This window comes from Sus scrofa, chromosome 6 (assembly GCF_054392235.1).
Source record: "Sus scrofa isolate SSC_HxYL_T2T_F1_AM1 chromosome 6, Sscrofa_HxYL_maternal_Yorkshire_Landrace_v2.0, whole genome shotgun sequence".
Taxonomy (NCBI): Eukaryota; Metazoa; Chordata; class Mammalia; order Artiodactyla; family Suidae; genus Sus; species Sus scrofa.
This window is the reverse complement of record NC_139388.1, coordinates 51,205,185-51,226,162: the sequence shown is the minus strand read 5'-3', so window position 1 is coordinate 51,226,162 and position 20,978 is coordinate 51,205,185. Positions and strand designations below refer to the sequence as shown.

At 51.4% G+C, this 20,978-nt stretch overlaps 3 protein-coding genes and 1 long non-coding RNA gene across 12 annotated transcripts in view; 1 reads left to right on the top strand and 3 right to left on the bottom strand.

The window, feature by feature from the left end:
• NFKBIB (NFKB inhibitor beta) overlaps positions 1 to 20,978 on the bottom strand; it is a 1,076,695-nt gene that overhangs the window by 487,637 nt on the left and 568,080 nt on the right. The gene's annotated exons all lie outside the window — the stretch shown is intronic.
• Positions 94 to 971, bottom strand: C6H19orf33 (chromosome 6 C19orf33 homolog). The gene is made up of 4 exons (XM_003127107.5): positions 809 to 971; positions 626 to 714; positions 386 to 472; positions 94 to 250 (listed from the first exon to the last, which is right to left on the bottom strand). Exons 1-4 carry the CDS (start codon positions 828 to 830, stop codon positions 137 to 139), a joined length of 312 nt encoding a protein of 103 aa, XP_003127155.3. The 5' UTR covers positions 831 to 971; the 3' UTR covers positions 94 to 136.
• LOC102167359 (uncharacterized) lies at positions 116 to 20,871 on the top strand. 8 transcript variants are annotated; one of them, XR_014806147.1, is made up of 6 exons: positions 116 to 844; positions 5,108 to 7,432; positions 8,524 to 8,640; positions 11,501 to 11,558; positions 14,342 to 14,631; positions 17,342 to 19,890. It is a non-coding gene; the product is annotated as an uncharacterized LOC102167359 (long non-coding RNA). The 8 variants fall into 8 exon arrangements; XR_014806143.1 differs by having other exon boundaries at positions 15,242 to 19,890; XR_014806142.1 differs by having other exon boundaries at positions 14,342 to 14,827; positions 16,774 to 19,746.
• SPINT2 (serine peptidase inhibitor, Kunitz type 2) overlaps positions 13,793 to 20,978 on the bottom strand; it is a 28,763-nt gene continuing 21,577 nt past the window's right edge. For both annotated transcript variants that reach the window (XM_003127108.6, XM_084960855.1), the window contains 5 exons: positions 18,315 to 18,374; positions 16,937 to 16,990; positions 16,373 to 16,534; positions 15,966 to 16,004; positions 13,793 to 14,461 (listed from right to left, as the gene is read on the bottom strand). In XM_003127108.6, coding sequence (XP_003127156.1) covers positions 14,295 to 14,461; positions 15,966 to 16,004; positions 16,373 to 16,534; positions 16,937 to 16,990; positions 18,315 to 18,374 — 482 coding nt within the window. In that variant the 3' untranslated portion in view covers positions 13,793 to 14,294. The remainder of the gene's footprint in view (positions 14,462 to 15,965; positions 16,005 to 16,372; positions 16,535 to 16,936; positions 16,991 to 18,314; positions 18,375 to 20,978) is intronic.

The window sequence follows — 20,978 nt, the reverse complement described above, 5'->3', positions numbered from 1 at the left end:
GCGGTGGCCGGCAGGGGGCAGGCCCGGCCCGGGAAGGGGGAAGGGGACGGGCGGGGCGGGGACAGTTCCAGGCGCCTCGGAACCAGAAGGCCATCCGGAGGCCGAAAAAGGGTTTAATGAACCCCGCCCAGGCCCGTCAGTGGGAAGGCTTCTTCTTCTCGTCCTCCTTCTTCTTCTTCTCCTTTTTCACCTTGGGCTTCTTGACCTTGTCCGAGGCGCTTTTGTGCTGCTGTGAGCCGGCGGCGCCGGGCTGCGGGGTCGAGGGCGGCGCGGGTGGGAGAGGAGAGAAGGTTCCGCGGGTGAGACAGCTGCCCGAGTTCCGGGCTGGGACTCCGCCCTCGCTCGGGGCGTCCGGCACCCGCTTGAGAAGGGGGAAGCCTCTTACCTTCGCCTCGTTTTCCGAGTCGCTGGAGCTGCTGCTGCTGCTGCTGCTGGAATCTGAGGAGCGGCCATGGCCATGGCCATGGTGATGCTAGTTGGAGGCAGGACAGTGAGACTGAAGGTCCCTTTCCCAGCTCTCGCCGCCCGCCGCCCGCCGCCCGCCCCCCGCCCAAGTAGCAAGGCCCTGGGGTCAAAAGCAACCTCCCCCGGGGACGAGGGGGTGCCTGGTCGGGAGGTGACTTACCTTCAGGTTATCAGCTGACCCGCCCTGAACTTTGTTGGGGTTGTGCTTGGGGTCTCCCACATGGGGCTTTTTGGAGGGGGACTCCACGGCTGCAGAGAGAAGAGAAACCGGGTGGGTTGGCGCCTGCGCGGGGTGTGAGTCTGGCGCCCTGCCGGTCGAGCGTCCGCCTCCTCCGGAGCGCACCTGCCGACAGGTCGAACTCCATGGTGCCGAGAGCAGGTGTGTCTTCGGGGCCGGAGGGCGCGAGCTGTAACCGGAGAGTAGGGGGCGGGCCTTGGGGAGGGGCCGTGGGGCTGCCCGGGAGTTCTGAGGAGCCCTACCCGACCTTTGTTCGGAGTCCTTATCCCTGACTCACGGCCCCTCCCCAGCGCCGCCCTGCTGGCCCCTCTGGGAAATGGGGAGGGTGGACAGTTAGCGGCGATGTGCCCCCCCAGCCAGTGAGCCTTGGCAAGTGAGTGGGGCTGTGTGGGTGGGGTTGGGGGAGGAATGTGTGGGCAGTTGTGGATTTCTAAGGGGGGTGGAAGGTGCCAGAGCTGTTACAGCCTCTTCCCCTAAAAGGGTCAGATGCTTTCTTTTGAAGAAATGAGAGGGAGGGTGCCTCCCGCGCCCTCTGCACCAGGACAATAATATGTTCCCTCCTTGTGTACTTAGTGCCTGGCCCTGTTTCAAGGGCTTCAGGAATGTTAACTCTAACAATGCCTCTGGCTTGGAGAGAAGCAGTGTCTGAAGGCCTGAAGAGCAGGAAGAATGGTACCAGTCTGCTGATTTGAAGCCCCTGTGAATTACTTCGTAGCAGAGTGATCTGGGGAAAGTTACCTCTCTGTACCTCAGTTTCCTCGTGTGTAAATGACAGCTACTGCCTGGGGTTGATGTAAGAATCAAACAGATTAGTTTTCTAGAACCATGCTTGCTCAGTTACTTATAAGGAGTAAGTGTTTTTTTTTTTGGCTTTTTGCCATTTCTTGGGTCGCTCCTGTGGCATATGGAGGTTCCCAGGCTAGGGGTCCAATCAGAGCTGTAGCCGCCAGCCTACACCAGAGCCACAGCAACACGAGATCTGAGCCTCATTTGTGACCTACACAACTCACAGCAACACCAGATCCTTAACCCACTGAGCAAGGCCAGAGATCAAACCTGCACCCTCATGGTTCCTAGTCGGATTCGTTAACCACTGAGCCGCGACGGGAACTCCAGGAGTAAGTGTTTATAAAATGTTTGGTTTTTAAATAAAAGGATAGGTATTTTACAGATGAGAAAACTGAGGAACCAAACAGTTAATAGGATGCTCTAGAGGCAAAAGTAGCAATGAACAGGCTAGAACTGAGACTTAAGGCAGGGTAGCTCAAGTCCAAGGCTGTACATGGTCCCTTTGTCTCACCCTGGGGGCCCTCTGCAGAAGTGGCAGCCAGGCAAGCCCAGCCTCGCCTCCTCACACTGGACTGGTCCCTGGTCAAGGTCAGGGAGGAAATGAGAGGCCTGTGTCATCTGTTCCCATTGTTGTGAGACTAGGGGTCCTTGTGGATCCCTCTCCAGCCCCAGCCCCGCCACCGAACTGGCTGCCCATACCTGCAGGAGCAGGTGGCAGAGGTCTGGGGATGTGACAAACATGCCATAATCAGTCTTGTGCATTCAGGTCTCTCCTCCAAAGTCTGCTCATTAGAAAAGACTTCCCTGACTCCTGGCTCCACAGAGCCTCGTCACTGTGTCCCCTTTCCCCTGCTTAATGGTGGCATAGATAGCCCTTGTTTACCACCCTCTGAAGTTATCTTTCTTCGCACTTATATCTTCAGCGTATATTTATGGAGCACCTACTATGTGTCCAGCACTGCTTAAGTGCTGGGGGTACAGGGGTGAGCAAAGCCAGCAAAAATTCCAGCCTTGGGGAATTGACATTATTCACAAGGGGGAATAAGGCAAAATGTACTGTATGTTAGAAAAAGCTGGAAACTAAGAGTTCCCTTTGTGGCTCAGTGGTAATGAAACTGCTGGGATCCATGAGGATGCGGGTTGCATCCCTACCTCACTCAGTGTGTTGAGGATCTGGCGTTACCGTGAGCTGTGGTGTTGGTCCCAGACGCAGCTTGGATCTGGCATCACTGTGGCTGTGGCATAGGCTGGCAGTTGCAGCTCCAATTCAACCCCTAGCCTGGGAACTTCCATGTGCCACAGGTGTGGCCCAAAAAGCAAAAAAGAAAAAGCTGGAAACTAAACTGTCCACCAGTTGGTGAATAGATATACAAAATGTGATATATCTATCCATATGATGGAATACTATTCAGCAATAAAAAAAAATGAGCTCCTGCCATATGTTATATCAGGGATGAACCTCAGAAACATTATGCTGCGTGAAAGAAGCCAGACACAAGAGACTGCATATTGTATGATACTATTTATATATATGCAGTATTCAGAAAAGGCAATTATAGTGACAGAAAGTAGATTAGTGGTTGCCAGGAGCTGAGTATGGGACTGGCTATTAGCTGTAAAATGGCCATGAGGGATCTTACAGGTGCAAGGGGATGAAAATGTTCTAAAATGGAGTTCCCGTCATGGCTCAGTGGTTAACGAATCTGACTAGGAACCATGAGGTTGCAGGTTCGATCCCTGGCCTTGCTCAGTGGGTTAAGGATCCGGCGTTGCTGTGAGCTGTGGTGTAGGTCGCAGATGCGGCTCGGATCCCACGTTGCTGTGGCTGTGGTGTAGGCTGGCGGCTACAGCTCCGATTAGATCCCTAGCCTGGGAACCTCCATATGCTGCGGGAGCGGCCCTAGAAAAGGCAAAAAGACAAAAAAAAAAAAGTTCTAAAATGGATTTATGGTGGTAGTTGCCCCACTTGGTAAAATTATTTGAAAAATCACTGAATTGTCCATTTGAAATGGGTGAGTTTTATGTAACATAATGATAATTATTGTTTTGGCTACACCCAGGCCAGGGATCCAACCCACACTACACCAGATCTTTAACCTGCTAGGCCACCAGGCAACTCCAAAGCTTTTTTTTTTTTTTTTTTTTTTTTAACAAGTAATATGTAAGAAGAAAAATACAGCAAGAAAGAGGATCAGGTATAACAATGTATGTTGGGGAGATGTTGGGTTTTAGATAGAGTTGCCAGGGAAGACTCGCTGAAGTCTTTTTTTTAATACAATTTTTTTTTTTTTTTTTTTTTTTTTGTCTTTTTAGGGCCACACCCATGGCATATGGAGTTTCCCAGGCTAGGGGTTGAATCGGAGCTGTAGCTGCAGGCCTACACCACAGCCACTGCAACATGGGATCCGAGCCACATCTGTGACCTACACCACAGCTCACAACAGCACCAGATCCTTAACCCACTGAGTGGGGCCAGGGATCGAACCCGCAACCTCATGGTTCCTAGTCGGGTTGGTTACCGCTGAGCTACAACGGGAACTCCTGAAGTCTTTTTTGAGTAAAGATCTGAAAGTGAGAAAACAAGCCAAGCAAACATATAGAGGTACATCTAGACAGCGGAAACAGCAAGTGCAAAGGCCCTGAGGCCGGAATGTAGCTGTGTGTCTGAAGGGCTGCAAGGAGAGTGGCAGAGAGAATGGAGGGAGAGGAGGGAGACAGTTTCTTGTAAATCAAAGATCTTTAGTCTTCAGAGTTCCCTTTTGGCCTAGTGGTTAAAGATTTGGTGTTGTCGCTGCTGTGGTTTGGGTTCTATCCATGGCCCGGGAATTTCCACATGCCATGGGTGCGGTGTGGCAAAAAAAGAAAAAAGAACTTTAGTCTTTGAGTGAGAAGAGGTAAATGATGATTATGGCTTTGCTGACAAACCCTTGCAGGATTCGAGAGAATGTGTCTCTCTCTCCTGGAAGGACATAAATTCCAGGAGGGTGGGGACTTCATTGCTTCGCTCATCGCCCAGAACAGTGTGAGTCAGGGTTGGTGCTCACCCTCTATCATCTGGTGAATCAGATTACCGGTGCAGGAGTTCCCGTTGCAGCGCAGAGGAAATGACTCCGACTAGTATCCATGAGGGTACGGGTCTGATCTCTGGCCTCACTCAGTGGGTTAAAGATCCGGCGTTGCCGTGAGCTGTGGTGTAGGTTGCAGACGCGACTTGGATCCCTCATTGCTGTGGCTGTGGTGGCGGCAGCTGTAGCTCTGATTCAGCCCCTAGCCTGGGCACTTCCACATGCCTCGGGTGCGGCCCTAAAAAGCAAAAGAAAAACAGATGACCTGGTGCCAGGCAGCGTGGTAATGGCAGGTTAGTGCAAGCTTAGAGCGGCCACGAGCTTGGGTTCTGGAGGTCATCAGCTTGCAGGTGAATCCTGGCTCTACCCAGACCACTTAGTGGACCAGTCAGTCACTTTGGGCCTCCTGGTCCCCCTCTGTCAGATGGAAAACTTACCTCACAAGGTAAATGGTTCTGCACAGAGCCTGCCTGCAACAAGGTAACATAAAAGGTTAGTTTTTTTTATGATCCACAAACACAGTCCTCATGTTTCCTCCTGAAACTGGCAGGAGGAGCCCCGTGTGATAGACGAAGCAAAGGAGCCCTAAACGGTGCAGCCGGACGCTGGGCCAGCAGGCCGTGGGTCGGCACCGTGAGACCTTCTGAACCCGCAATGAAGTACCTCTTCACGACGCTGCAATGGAACTGGGCGGGCGGGGAGGGAAGGGGGCCGGGCCGTCTAGGCTCCCAGCTTTTCGCCCCTGTATTCTCTCTGGGACGTGGCGGCCTTCGCAGAGACGCCAAAGACAGAGGCTTAATGTGGGAGCCACACTTTTCTCTCCCACGAAAGCCTGAGCGTCAGAGAGTTGGGAGCAGGTGCGTGGGTGGCTCTGCGAGATCACCCCGGGCCCGGCCTCCTTCTGTGCGGGGTGCTCTGCCTCCCTCCGACACATTGCCCTTGGGCCCGTGGAGAGGCTGCGCCCCACCGTCGAGATCTCCGGGAGAGACAGAGCGAGTCGAGGACACACCATTTCCTTTGAAGGACCGGACCTGGACGCGGCACACATCCCTGCAGTCAGGATTTAGACACTTGGACACATCCAGCTGCAAGGGAAACGGGGAGGCAGAGTCCTTAGCTGGGCAGCCAGCTGCAGCCTGGGGATTCTATTACTGAAGGGCAGGAGCAGAAATGGACATAAGAGGCCTGTCATTCCCTTCTCCCTATTGGTGGCAGCGAGTGTCCCTTACTCTTCTTCTCCAGAAAGGTTTCAAATGGAGGTGACATAAAGCGGGGAAGGTGGACATAAACACTTGGATGAAAAACCAAAGCGTGAGCTCCTAGCACAGGGACACGTCCATGTGCTCCCGGGAAAGTGAGTTCCCTGCCATTCAGCTCTCATCTTCCATGGCAGGGACAGTAGCTCTTGCCTGTCCTCCCCAGGCCCTGCCTGCCCCTGGCATCTAGTGACACGGCCCTCCCCTGCTTGTTTCCTCATGATTTCTGCCTAAATGACTTGGTCCTAAGGGTATAAGCCATGCCTTCTCCTTTGTAGGAAAAAAGGTTTGCGTCAGCCACTGGCCTTTGATCCCCAGGTCATTCCCTGCCAGAGCCGCTGACCCTTTCTCCAACCCTTCAGAGGGTCACTCCAACACTGAGGTTGTTACGCCATCACTGCAACCTAGAAAGCAGTTTCTGGATGCCAGCTTTAGGGCTATAGGACCGAGGCGCACACGGCTGCGGGCCGGGCGCTCCCACATGTCTGCAGGCTGCCGTGGTGAGATGCAGAGGCCCATGCTGAAGGCCTGGTTTCACTGTGTCCTGAAACTTACACGACCAGAGCACCCCATCCTGTAAACATCGTAATCCCTGTTCTGGAATGTTTTCTTTGAGTCTAACCACATCCCAGGAGACGGAGGACCTTAAGAACACAGCGTGCAGGGCCTCAGGTTCCTTTCCCACAAGACAGAAACACTGCGCGGGCCCTGGCTGTTCTGGAACACTAACAGAGCGTCTTTTGGGAAGCGCCAAGGGAAGCCCAAGCTTGGCCTACACCCAGCTGACTGCTGTGTCTGGGATTTGATTTTATTCTATTTACAAGCTAATAAATTAGCCTGGTCACGGTTTCCAAAATGTTGGCAGAAACCTTGAGACTCCTGGGTCAGAGACGAAAGGCTTCATTGCAGCAGCTGTGCGCGAGCATCAACATGGGGGCTGGTCTCCCTTGCCCAACTGTGCACGGGTGGGCGCTGGCTGATTGCGTTGCAATAGAGGGACGCCGAGCAGGGCACCTGCCACTTTGTAACAAACAGTAGGCAGCCTGTGGTTTTTTCTAGAGGGACCCATTACCCCACCTCCTCCCTCAGGGTGCTCCCTGCAACCTGCCCCTGAGAGATTAACAGGGCTGGAGCAGGCACAGGTGGTTGTGGAAGTTCCAGGGGGATCAGAGATAAAGAGGGCAACCTGGGGAGGTTGTGAGACCAGTGTAAGGTCAGGAGACCCATCAGAACAAGGCAGTCAGGCTTCCCTCGTGCAGGTGCCAGACTTGCCCCAGGTCCTTGGGTGGGGGATGGGATGGGGGCTGCACGCAGATTCTCAGCAAGGGCAAGAGTTTGAAGACCCCCTTCAGCTGGTTTGAATACACATCTTACTGGATTCTAAGGAGGAGCTACTGGGCCCAGAAAGGAAGAGGCGGGCCTTCCCAACCTAAGGCCCCCTGGATGATACAACGTGGCCCACCTGGTCCTCGGGCAGAGCTTCCTTGGCTGCCTGCTTGCATCTCTCACAGGCGTCCCTTCCTAATCAATCTGCTCCTTACCTCTCACGTTGTCTCTCTCGGAATCCTGCCTGCACAGAGGCATAAGGAACCTGAACCTCAGTGAGTCCAGACATCAGGGTGAGTCACTCGAATTTTATTTTACTTTATTTTTTCATTTTTTGGTCTTTTCTCTTTTTAGGGCCCCACCTGCGGCACATGGAGGTTCCCAGGCTAGGGGTCTAATGGGAGCTGTAGCTGCCACCCTACACCAGAGCCCAGCAACGCCAGATCCGAGCGGCGTCTGTGACCTACACCACAGGTCACGGCAATGCCAGATCCTTAACCCACTGAGCAAGGCCAGGGATCGAACCCGCAACCTCTTGGTTCCTAGTTGGATTCGTTAACCACTGAGCCACGACGGGAACTCCAGGGTCACTCGAATTTTAAACCATGGGTTCAAACTAATGCCATTTGCAGCAACATGCATGGAACTAGAGACTCTCCTCCTGAGTGAAGGAAGTCAGAAAGAGCAAGACAGATCCCAAGTGATATCACTTACATCTGGAATCTAATATATGGCACAGATGAACCTTTCCACAGAGAAGGAACTCATAGATTTGTGGTCGCCGAGGGGGAGAAGGAGGGAGCGGGATGGATGGGGAGCTTGTGGTTAATAGATGCAGACTATTGCCTTTGGAATGGATTGGCAATGAGATCCTGCTGTGTAGCAGTGGGAACTATGTCTAGTCACTTCTGATGGAGCAAGATAATGGGAGAAAAAAGAATGAGTCCATGTATGTGTAACTGGGTCAGCTTGCTGAACGGTAGAAAATTGACGGATACTGTAAACCAGCTATAATGGGACAAATAAAAATCATTATGCACCCTAAAAAAATGAAAGAAAACCCATGAGTTCAAGTGCCGATCTGGGTTGTGGCTGGGTTTAAGTCCCGGCACGTGGGTTCAAGTGCCAATCTGGGTTCTGGCTGGGTTCAGGCCCTTGGTGCTGTCAGCTTCAGCTGGGGGTGATGAATGGCCACTGAGAAGGCAAGAAGATGTGGGCATTAGGTCCCGCTCCTAGAGCAGCAGCTCCAGGCCAGAGCCCCTAATCTCCACACGCTCCTCCTTGACCCTCAGGGTCTCCCTGCTCTGTTCCTTTCTCTCTCCTCTGAACCCCAGAAGACCTGTGTGACCACCAAGGGGTCCTGTTTCTTCCCCTGTCCTTGCAGGGACGAGTGCTTTGTGGCCAGCTTGCCAGCCCGACGGACACCCACGCATGGTGGGCACCGCTGGGGACCCCTTGCCTACCACTCCCTTGGGGCCGCTCCTCGGGATCATCTGAAGTGGTGAGTGCAAGTCTCGTCCAAATCGTGCAGTGGCTTTTGACACAAGAGTGGAATTTGGACGATAAGGGAGTTGGAGAGCACTTCCGGGTTGGGTCTGAAGTGGGTCTGGCTGCATCGACCCCCCCGCCCGTCCCCGACAAGAGCCCCTCCCCCAGCCAAGGCTACTGACAGAGCTGGGGGTGCAAGAGGCCCCCTCCGTATGCAGAAAGCTTTTCTTTCTACCCTGAGTTGCCTGGGGGCCTATCCTTAGCCCAGCGAGCTCTCACAGTGGCACAAGTCACCGACCAGCTGCCTCCATGCCTATTCCTGAGAGAAGGTCCTGATGGAAATCAGGGATGCTGGTGATGCTGGCCCCCGTGGCCCCATTGGTAGCATTGGTGCTCCTGGACCCAAAGGTGCTCATAGAAGCGCTGGTGCTACTGGTTTCAGCATACGCTGTAGAATCTCCAGGGTGGCTGGGAAAATACTGTTAACCAGCGCGACAGTGGCTTCTGGGCCCTCCCAACAGAAAAGGGGCAGCTAGCCAGGTGCTTCCCTCCTTCCCTAGGCAGGCCTATGCCCTGACTCAGCAGGAGGGAGGTACAGAGTGGTGGTTGCCCATTATCCCCTTTATGCATAAACGGGTAAAACCCCTGGAGGGGATGATGGGGCTGCAGCAGGCACAGGTGGTTGTGAAACTCCCAGTGGGGGATCTTAGATTCAGAGGGAAACCTGGCGATGTTGGGAGACCACTGTTAGTTCAGGAGAACCATCAGAACAAGGCAGGCTTGTCTAACTAGTGCAGCCTTTCCAACCCCTAGGCCTCTTGGATGATAAAACTGCGGCCCACTTGGTCCTCTGGCCGAGCTTTCTTGCCTGCCTGCTTTCACCTCTGACAAGCGTCCTATCCTAATTTTTTTTTAAGGGGCACACCTGCAGCATATGGAGGCTCCTAGGCTAGGGGTCCAATCAGAGCTGTAGCCACCAGCCAACACCCGCAGCTGTAGCAACTTGGGATCCGAGCTGCATCTGAGGCGTACACCAGACCTCACAGCAATGCCGGATCCTTAACCCACTGAGCAATGGCAGGAATTGAACCTACGTCCTCATGGATGCTAGTCGGGTTTGCTAACCGCTGAGCCTCACCAGGAACTCCCATAAATCTGTTTCTTACCTGTCACTTTGTCTCTCACTGAATTCCTTCTGGGTGGAGACATAAAGAACCTGAATCTTAGTGAGTCCAGACACAGGGTGAGTAACTCGAATTTAAAACTGTGGGTTTGAAGGGTGGGGAAAAAAAAATGTAATTGTAATGTATACATGTAAGGATAACTTGATCCCCTTGCTGTACAGTGGGAAAAAAAAAATCAAAAGATATACTCCAGCAAAAAAATAAATAAATAAAAATATTCTGGAGATTATAATGTGAACTTAACACCACTGAACAGTAACCTAAAATATAGTTAAGTTTTATGTTATATGTACTTTACCACAATAAAAAAAACCCCACCAAATGAAAAAAACAAAAAAACAAAAAAAACTGTGGGTTTGGAGTTCCCATCATGGTACAGTGGTTAACCAATCCAACTAGGAATCATGAGGTTGTGGGTTCGATCCCTGGCCTTGCTCAGTGGGTTAAGGATCCGGCGTTGCCGTGAGCTGTGGTGTAGGTCGCAGACGTGGCTTGGATCCTGCGTTGCTGTGGCTCTGGTGTAGGCTGGCAGCTGCCGTTCTGATTTGACCCCTAGCCTGGGAACCTCTATATGCTGCGGAAGCGGCCCTAGAAACGGCAAAAAGACAAAAAAATGAAAATAAAAATAATAAATAAATAAAACTGGGTGTTTAAGTCCCAGTCTGGGTTTTGGCTGGGTTTAAGTCCCAATCTGGGTTCCAGGGGGTTCAAGTCCCCATCTGTGTTCTGGCTGGGTTCAGGCTGTTCATGCTGTCAGTTTCAAGCTGGCCCAGGGTTGTGTTCTTGGCATCCCCAGCAAGACCTGCAGTAGAACAAGACCCCATGGAGGGCTTTCTCTCCCAGCAACGCACCTCTCTTGATTTCTCATTTCCACGTGAGTAGCCCATTCCATCAGCTTAGAGATTAGTCTGCCTGACAGATGTTTGGGCCAAATTCAGTTTGTCTCAAAGAACATGTAGTTATTACCAGCAGGACCCTGAGCAGCAAGCAGTGACTCCTGTTCATATGAGGCCAATTTGCCATCTAGGGTCCTGGGCTCCTCCAGCTATGAACGAGCAGGGCTTATTTCAGACAGCTGAGAGGTAATCGAAGGCTGGTCTATTATCTGCTAGGACCCACTGAAGAGTGTTCAGACTACTGACCGGCTGATCTTTGGGGTCAGTGCCAATAATTACGAGGCCCCAAAGCAGCCCTCATGCCTCATGGAGAGCCGTTGTGACTCGATCTTTCCCACGTGCAAACACAGAGTCCTGGGCACAGGGCCATCCAGTTCAGGGTGTTAAACTTGAGTTGCACACCACTGCACTGGTTTGGTTAAGCCACATGGGCAGTGCCCTGAGTAGCTGCAGCCTTGACTGCCATACAAGGCATAACCCAGGGCTGTTGGGGCATCAGAAGTGTGTGATTTTGTTATCAGCTGGGTTAGAACAAGGCTGAGCAGGCCCGTGTGTTTGTAAACGTCCAGGAGTGGGGCCCACACTCGGGTGCTGCCGCCGATGGCGCTGCGCACAGCAGAATCGTTTGGGGCTGGCCGGGTCTTCGGGTGGCGCTGCCAGCTGTGGATGCTGCAGGGCTCAGGTGGACCAGGGGACAGGCTGGCAGGCTGTGGTGTAGCAGCTAGAGAACAGAGAGCACCGACTGCACCCCTCCTTCCCCCCAACCTCCTGGGTCCAAAATGTTCCCTTCCAGGTGCCAGGTTGTCACTCTCCCTCCAAGGATGAAGAACCAATGACTCCCATCCCAGCAGGTACGGCATCACCTCTTCTATCATCACCTCCTTACATGTAGATCTTTTGTTTGGAAGGGTCAGCTGTGACTGGAACAAGCATTTTTACAAATTTGCAGAGACCTTGTGGGCCACTGTAGGGAGACTAGGCAGGTGGGACACTCAATAACCAAGTGGTCATTGTCTTTGTGACCTGGGCCTAGTCATCCAAGAAGGAATCTGGGGGGCTGACCCAGTGTTACCTTTAATTCCCGAGGCCCCCTTCTGGCGGGCTGCCACCAGGAGGGCACACCAAGTAGGTGCGCCTGGACTTGCTCTCAGAGGGAATGATGGGGGCAGAAGGGCAAAGTTGTCTCCATAACCCCAAGCTCCTTTGACCTCATCTTTGTTTTTTGGTTTTTGTTTTTTTTGTTTTTGGCTGCTCCAAGGCATTTGGAGTTCCCCGAGGCCAGGGATTAGCTATGAGCCACGGTTGTGACCTACACTCAGCTGCAGCAAGGCTGGAGTCTTTCTTTAACCTACTACACTGGACCGGGGATCGAACTTGGGTCCTGGCACTATAGAGACGCCACAGACCCCATTGTGCCACAGCAGGGACTTTCGTGACCTCATCTTTATCCAGAGAGACACTCTTTCTGGTGACAGTCACATTCAGAGATTCAACTGCCTAAGTAAAGTGTGTGGACCAGGAAGAGGTAGAGTGAGAGAGCTTTGTTGAGTTTATTTTTTTTAATTTATTTTTTATTTATGTCTTTTTAGGGCCGCATCCGAGGCATATGGGGTCGAATCAGAGCTGCAGCTGCCGGCCTACACCACAGCTCACGGCAATGCCAGATCCTTAACCCCCTGAGCGAGGCCAGGGATCGAACGCGCAGCCTCATGGATCCTAGATTTGTTTCTGCTGTGCCATGACAGAAACTCCTGTTGAGCTGATTTTTTAAGTCTATTCCACCTCTCACTGACACCGGGAGCCTGAGGATGACAAAGGCTGTGAAACGTCCACTGAACACTTTGCTTATTGGTCTGTTGTTGTTGGGCAGACTTTGCTACAAAAAGAGGACCAACGTCAGCCTGTAAATGGTCCCGAAAGCAGAAAACACGGCCGTTTAGTTACAAGGGTCACAGTGGCAGGGCAGGAGGTGGCTGGCCAGACTGGACGAGCAGCAGCATCGTGATGTGGAAAAGCGCAGACCTGGAGGACCCACAGCCCTGTGCTGTCAACCTGCCTGGAGCAAGCGGGGCCTCGGGGTGTCCCAAACCCGGAGGCAAACAGGACAAATTTTGTGAGTCACAGAGACAACTTCTGCATCAGAAACATATAGAGGAGTTCCCATCGTGGCTCAGCAGAAATGAATCTGACTAGGTCCACGACGATGCAGGTTCACTCCCTGGCCTTGCTCAGTGGGTTAAGGATGTGGCGTTGCCGTGAGCTGTGGTGTAGGTCGCAGACGTGGCTTGGATCTGAAAGTTATGGATGCCAAAACAGGTCATTAAAAAAAAAAAAGTTAGTGGGGTGTCACCAGAATTTTTAAAGAGTGAAATCAAATTCAGAAAATGGAGTTTACCCCTTTTCACTGCCTGAGTGCTGCCATCTGGGGTCTCACGCATGCCCCCAGTTGAGCTCGGGTTTGTGAGCAGGTTGCAGGGCTGGGAGCCCAGGAATGAGGGGAAAAGAGGGAGTGTGGGCAACTGGTCAAGAGGGTTTAAAAATAAAAGAGAAATTAGGAGTTCCCGTCGTGGCGCAGTGGTTAACGAATCCGACTAGGAACCATGAGGTTGCGGGTTCGGTCCCTGCCCTTGCTCAGTGGGTTAACGATCCGGCGTTGCCGTGAGCTGTGGTGTAGGTTGCAGACGCGGCTCGGATCCCGCGTTGCTGTGGCTCTGGCGTAGGCCGGTGGCTACAGCTCCGATTCGACCCCTAGCCTGGGAACCTCCATATGCCGCGGGAGCGGCCCGAGAAATAGCAACAACAACAACAACAAAAAAAAAGACAAAAAAAAATAAAAATAAAAATAAAAGAGAAATTAAAGAGAAAAGAGAACAGAGCTTAGCCCAGCTGGTGAGGTCAGGTGCTGTTTGGTAGAACTCCATGGGCATGTGCTGTAATGTGGGATCTAGTTCACGCAAAATGACCTGAAAGATGCTGTTGTTTTAAGGAGTCTGTTTCTGGAACGGGACAGCTCATGTAGGCTCCTGTGGTGATTCTGGTAGAGTTTAAATCAGCAGTCCCAGAAAGAAGAAAGCACATGCTGAAATTTATTTTAAAAGGGAAGTCCCCCCCTTTTTTTTTTATTAAACTTGTACATTTTACTTTCTTCCTTTCAGAATCCTAATTTTAAAAAAACCTTATGTTTCCACTTATTTAAAAAAAAACACCCAAAACAAAGGAAACTGCGAAGATATCACTTTGGTGATGGGAGAGGAGGTAATTGGATTCAACATAAGCAAAGAAAATTCTACACTGAGCATAGGAATAAATTGAAGAGGAACCAACTCCAGTCTAGGGTCAGACCATCTGCAATGTGCCCAGCTCTTTTCTAAGAGGATTTCCAGAGCAAGCCCACCCGGGAGACCAGGGAGCAGCCTTCTTACCTTCTGGAGTGACAATCAGACCCGACACCCTAATGATCACACAGATACAAATCAATCACTCTATTTGAAAAGGCGCGCACATGTTTGCCACGCATCTTCCCTCCCTTCCCAGATTCTTTCCAGCAACAGAAGGTGGGGGCGGGCACCCCCTTGGTGATGCGGCGTTCACAGCACGTAAGTGCTCTTCACCAGGTGCTCTTTGTCGTCCGCAGTGCTCCAGACGGTGTGGAGGGCGCGCTCCTGGTTTCTTCTGGCCACCCTGATCAGGCAGACCACGGAGGCGCCCAGCAAGAGGACCAGGACCATCACGAACAGCCCTGCCAGGACCACCACTGTGGGTGAGAGAAAGGCCTCAGAACCAGCAGGACAAGGCAGGCCACAGCAGTGTCCACATGGGCTCAGGAGGACCAGCAGCCCCCGGGCCAGATGCTCCCCCCACCCTAACCTGGGAGGGTCTGGAGAACTGACACCACCGCACAGGAAATTATCACGGACAGTCCCGGTAGGGACTCTTGAGAAAGATGTTTCTGAAAAAAGGAGGGGCTGAGCTATGTGCAGACAGAGTGGCTATTTGTGTTCCTTTTTTTGGGTCGTTTTAGGTCCATACCTGCGGCATATGGAAGTTCCCAGGCTAGGGGTTGAACCGGAGCTGCCGGCCTACAGCACAATGACAGCAATGCCACATCCGAGCCACGTCTGTGACTTACACCACAGCTCATGGAAATGCCGGATCTTTAACCCAATGAGCAAGGCCAGGGATCGAACTCACGTCCTCATGAATACTAGTCGGGTTCGTTACTGCTGAGCCACAATGGGAACTCCCCAAAAACCTTCAACTCTGTATTTCCCTTCCACCTCTCAAGGGCAACTCTTATAGGAGTCCCAAGCCAAGAGGTGGACGCCAGGATATAAAAGCACACCCCTCTGGTCTGTGCGTCAACACCCTTCCCAACCCCAACCAGCCAGAGAAAGATGTGGCCCTGCAGGGGGCTGGGGTGGCTGCCTGTGGAATGAGGGAAGGGCAGAAGCAAGGGTGTGTTTGGAGCAGGGTCGGGAGGGGACCCTTGTTCTCTTAATTGCCCCACTGGTCAGTTAAGATGCTTTTTCTCCAGGTGGGGCTATACCTAAGAATGTGATCTCCTGGGTCAGCTATCCAGCTCCCTCCTTGGCTGCAGAATGGGACAGGGTCGATTCCTTCTCCACCTCCAACCCTCCAGACCCTCATGCCTGGCCAACCAGGTTGGAGCTTCATTCCTCTTCTAAAGCAGAGCAGACACATGGGACAGGCCTGGGCTCCTTAACAAGGACCCAAGTGGAAAGAGGCCAAACCCGTGTGGCAAGTCTTTGTGCAAACACTCCCATCCATGACTCAGCATCCGAAACAAAAGAGGAGGCTTGGCCTCCTTGTCAGACCAGACTACATGGGGACAGCAGCACTGACTGAGGCCATGCTCCACCCACACACGGCAAGGGCTTTTCGTCTTGCCACAGCCAACTCTGTATACCCCACGACAGCAAAGTTCCCCCCAATCGGAGTCAGTCTCAGGCCTGCCGATACAGCAGACCCCCATACAACTGAAAACAGTAGGCTGTGTCCTCTGGTTGCCCCCAGACTGCCTGGGCAGAGGTGGCCTCACTCCTAAGCCTGTTTATGTCCACTATTCGGGGGGACAAACATCCAGCACATGTTCCAAGCTGCCTGGCCCTTCTCATGCAGAAATATAACTTCCTAACAAAAAAGATGTTTACAGTGAAGGACGATGTGTCCGAGACAACACGAGCCTACAAAGCAGCTGAGCTTGGTCAGGGCATGTGGAGGGGCCCAAGGCCACTTACCTTTAGTGCCGCGGGGCAGGGCAGGATACAACTGCTTGCCTGGAAGAGAACACACAACCTTGAGGTCCGCTCTCAGCTCTCCTCCCCCCGGAGCTGCAGCCACCTGAGAATCTCCCTCCCCCTCAGCCCTCGGCCTCCATGGGGGGCTCTTTCTGAGCGACTTCTTCCAGCTCTTTTGAGGGCGTTGGGACCTTGCCACCTCAGAAAGGGCCTAGGATATACCCATCCAAGAACTGGGGCCAAGCCTCTCCCTGTCCCTGGGGAGCTAGAGCAAGCGGAGACTCGAGAGGACAGTGTTTCCAAGGCCTTCATTTCAGGGCTGAGGAAATGGACCGGTGTCCTCCTGGAGGACCCATCAACTTGGGAGGCCCACCTTGTTTCTCAGATTGAGGAGTCGGGAGACTCACCGAAGCAGCGCTGCATACACTCCTCCTTGGAGTGGTAGCTGTTTTTATTGCCCCGGCATCCTCCGTAGATGAACTTATCACAAGAGTTCTTCTCGGCATTAAAGTACCAGCGGGGGAAGGCTGCGCGGCAAGGCCCTGTGACAGCCTTGGCAGTGCAGTATTCTGGGAGCGAGACAGTCCAAGGGGTACAAGTTAGCAGGGCCCAGGAGAGGGGACCCGAGCTAGAATGCTCCCAAGCAGTCACACAGCCACCAGCCAATGGGGAGAACATCCCTCTACTAAAGAAACTTGATTACAGGGGAGTTCCTGTCGAGGGTTAACAAACCCGACTAGTATCCATGAGGAAGAAGGTTTGATCCCTGGCCTCACTCACTGGGTTAAGGATCCGGCATTGCCATGAGCTGTGGTGTAGGTCACAGATGCGGTTTGGATCCCACGTTGCCGTGGCTGTGGTGTAGGTCGGCAGTTAGAGCTCCAATTCAACCCCTAGCCTGGAAACCTCCATATGCCGTGGGTGTGGCCCTAAAAAGAGAAATAAATACACACACACACATATATATATACCTTCATAGTTGATAATATCATCGGTGAGGTCATCAGAATCCTGCCTTCTGGGGACTGAAACACAAAACATCCATGTCAGGGAGGCTGGGATGGACCCTGGACACATGGCCCAGCTGGGCTGAGTCTACAAGGGCCCACTGAGGGAGTGTGGACACTCTGGCACCCAGAACGAAGGGAGTGGAGCCCCGTCTGTGGGCAGCTTTGCTCCATCCACTCCCAGTTCGAATGGGCTTCCCAGCACATATAGAATGACCAGGGATGGGGAGGCTGCCTGTCACCGCAGGGGTTCCTATGGAAACTAACCCCAGCTGCCATTTCTGGGGTAATGAGGAAGACCAGAGGTATCCACACTCTGACTGAGGGGTAGGTCCTTTATTCTCTTGGTGAAATTTTCTTCTGAAACAGGACAGAAGTCAGACTTAGGATGCCAGTGCCCCACAGCTCCTTGCAGAGGCCAGATCGGAAATAAACAAGGAACCCAGACAAAGCAATGGCTAGGACAGTTACAGGATTCCCGGCCTAGCAAAACTGGAAAGTGACTCTGACCTAACTCTCGGCATTCTTCAAGTCAACTGACCGCTGAACTAATAAATGCTCACCTTCCTGTGGACACTGATGTCAGAACCAAAGGACCAGAGCCAAAACTGCAACCACTGTGTGGCCACTGGCTGCCTGGGGAACATTTTCAAACAGGGTGGGGATGGAGTCCCTCCCTCCACAGCAGGTCTCTCCCAGCAGAACCCAAGGCCTGGGGACTGGCCTTTGGAAAAGTGGGGTTGGACTTGCTAGTGCATCTGGACCACTCACCCCAGGCTCCCGATGCAGAGTCCTTTAAGCATAAAGGAGGAAGGGGGCAGCTGCTGCCAGCACTACAAAGCAAGCTAACACAAAGCTCGAGATCAAGGACTGCAGTGGGCATGGAGGCAGGGGTGTCAGAGAACAGAGGACTCAAGACAGGGAGAGAGACACAAGGATGACAGGCAGCACAGGAGACAGAACAGGCAAGGAGGGGGGACAGGGCAGTGAAGACAGGGCAGCAAAGACAGGGCAGCAGGCAGAGGCCAGGGGACTTGAGGCCAGCCCAAAGAGGAAGAAGGAGCCGTATGTGGCAGCAGCCACAATCCCCAAACCCCCAGGAGGAAGCGGAGGCCAGCCAGGAAGTGCTGTTGAATGCCTCTACCCTCTTGTCCACTGGACATGAACTCCCCAGCATAAGGATGCTGGCAAGGAGCCAGAAGCGGGCAGCCCAGAGCCCCAGTTCACCAATTCTGAGCAAGCAGAACCAGGAGGTGGAGCAACTTGCAACTGACAAATGTCCTTTCAGTTAGTTACCCATCTGGACAGCCCACATTCCATTCCAGATCTTTTAAGAACCTACCACTTGGAACAGAGGAATCTGCTCCATTCCTGCTGGTGGCCAGATCATTGATGGTACTCTCTACAAGGGGACAAAAAACAGTACGGTGAGAAAGTGCACCCCCAGGACTGCCTGGTCAAACAAAATAAGCTGCGTCCCTGAGCAGGCTTGGTTCCGTGTGCCTCTCACGGCAATTCCCATTTCTCCTTTATGTGGGCCCTTCAGTGCACATTCTGGACCACAAGCCTGCCAGAACTTGAAAAATAAGGAACCAAGACTGCCCTTGTGGGTTGAACTTTAAGATCAACCAGCTGGGAATCGGAGCAAAGACGTCTGAAGTGGTTTTATAAAAAGACACGAATGGCTCCCAGCACCAAATAACCTGTGGAACTGTATTAACTCACCTCATGAATAAAGACGTGAAGGGGATGCAGGGCAGTGTGAATAGACAATGCCACTAAAACAGTGCACTTAAAAAATGGTTAAAAAGGGGAGTTCCCACAGTAGCACGGGGGTTAATGATCTGGCTTGTCTCTGTGGAGGTGCCAGTTCGATTACCAGTCTGGTACAGTGGGTTAAGGATCCAGAATTGCTGCAGCTGTGGTACAGGTCACAGCTGTGGCTCGGATTCCATCCCTGGCCCAGGAACTTCCATATGTCATGGGTGTGGCTGAAAAATAAAATAAATAAATATATAAAAGTAAATAAATAAGTAATAAACATGGTCGCTGAGTTCCTGTTGGGGCACAGCGACAACAAACCTGACTAGTATCCATGAAGATGAGAGTCTGATCCCTGGCCTGACTCAGTGGGTTGGGGATCCAGAGTTTCCCTGAGCTGTGGTGTAGGTCGCAGACACATCTTAAATCCCATGTGGCTGTGGCTGTGGCATAGGCTGACAGCTGTAGCTCTGATTCAACCCCTGGCCTGGGAACTTCCATATGCTGCATGTGTGGCCCTAAAAAGACTAAATAGGAATTCCCATTGTGAATCAAAATTTGATTTGTTTTGAATCAATACTGTCAAAATGACTATACCACCCAAGGCAATCTACAGATTCAGTGCAATTCCTATCAAATTACCAAGGACATTTTTCAGAGAACTAGAAGAAAATATTTTAAAGTTTGTTTGGAAGCACAAAAGATCCAGGATAGCCAAAGCCATCCTGAGAAAGAAAAGTGGAGCTGAAGGAATCAGGCTCCCTGACTTCAGACTATGCTACAAAGCAGCAGTCATCAAAACCATATGGTACTGGCACAAAGACCAGTGGTACAGGATAGAAAACCCAGAATTAAACCCACGCACCTACAGTCAACTAATCTATGACAAAGCAGGCAAGAATATACAGTGGAGAAAAGACAGTCCGTTTAATAAGTGGTGCTGGGAAAACTGGACAGCTGCATCTAAAAGAATGAAATTAGAACACTTCCTAACATCATACACAAAAATAAAATGGATTAAAGACCTAAATATAAGACCGAATACTATAAAACACTTAGAGGAAAACATAGGCCAAATACTCTCTGACATAAGCCATGGCAATATCTTCTCACATCCACCTCCTAGAGTAATGACAATAAAAACAAAAATAAACAAATGGGACTGAATTGAACTTAAAAATTCCTGCACAGCAAAGGAAACCCTAAACAAAACAAAAAGACAACACACAGAATGGGAGAAATTTGCAAATGAAGTGACTGACAAGGGATTAATCTCCCAAATTTATAAACACCTTCTGCAGCTCCATACCAAAAAAACAAGCCCATCCAAAAATGGGCAGAAGCTCTAAATAGACAATTCTCCAAAGAAGACATACAGATGGTCAAAAAACACATGAAAAGATGTTCAACATCACTAATTATTAAAGAAAAGCAAGTCAAAACCACGATGAGGTACCACCTTACACCAGCCAGAATGGCCATCATCAAAAAGTCTACAAACACTAAGTGCTGGAGAGGGTGTGGAGAAAAGGGAACCCTAGTACACTGTTGGTGGGAATGTCAATTGGTGCAACCGCTAGGGAAAACAATATGGAGATTCCTCAGAAAACTAAAAATAGAATTACCATTTGCTCCAGCAATCCAACTCTTGGGCATCTATCCAGAGAAAACCATGACCTGAAAAGACACTTGTACTCCAAGGTTCATTGCAGCGGTCTATACAATAGCCAAGACATGGAAACAACTCAAATGTCCATCGACAGAGGAGTGGATAGAGAAGATGTGGTACATACACATAATGGAATATTACTCAGCCATTAAAAGGAAAGAAATAACGGCATTTGCAGCAACATGGATGGACCTAGAAATTATCATGCCTAAGTGAGATCAGTCAGACAATGAGACACCAACATCATATGCTATCACTTACATGTGGAATCTAAAAAAAGGACACAAGGAACTTCTTTGCAGAATAGATTCTGACTCAGACTTTGAAAAACTTACGGTTTCCAAATGAGATAGGCTGGGGGTGGGGGGGATGCGCTGGGGGTTTGTGATGGAAATGCTATAAAATTGGGTTGGGATGATTGTTGTACAACTATAAATGTAATAAAATTCATTGAGTAATTAAAAAAAAAGTCCATGCAAAGAAAAAAATAATGTAGGCCGGCAGCTGTAGTAGCTCCAATTAGACCCCTAGCCTGGGAAAGTCCATATGCCACGGGTGTGGCCCTAAAAAGCAAAA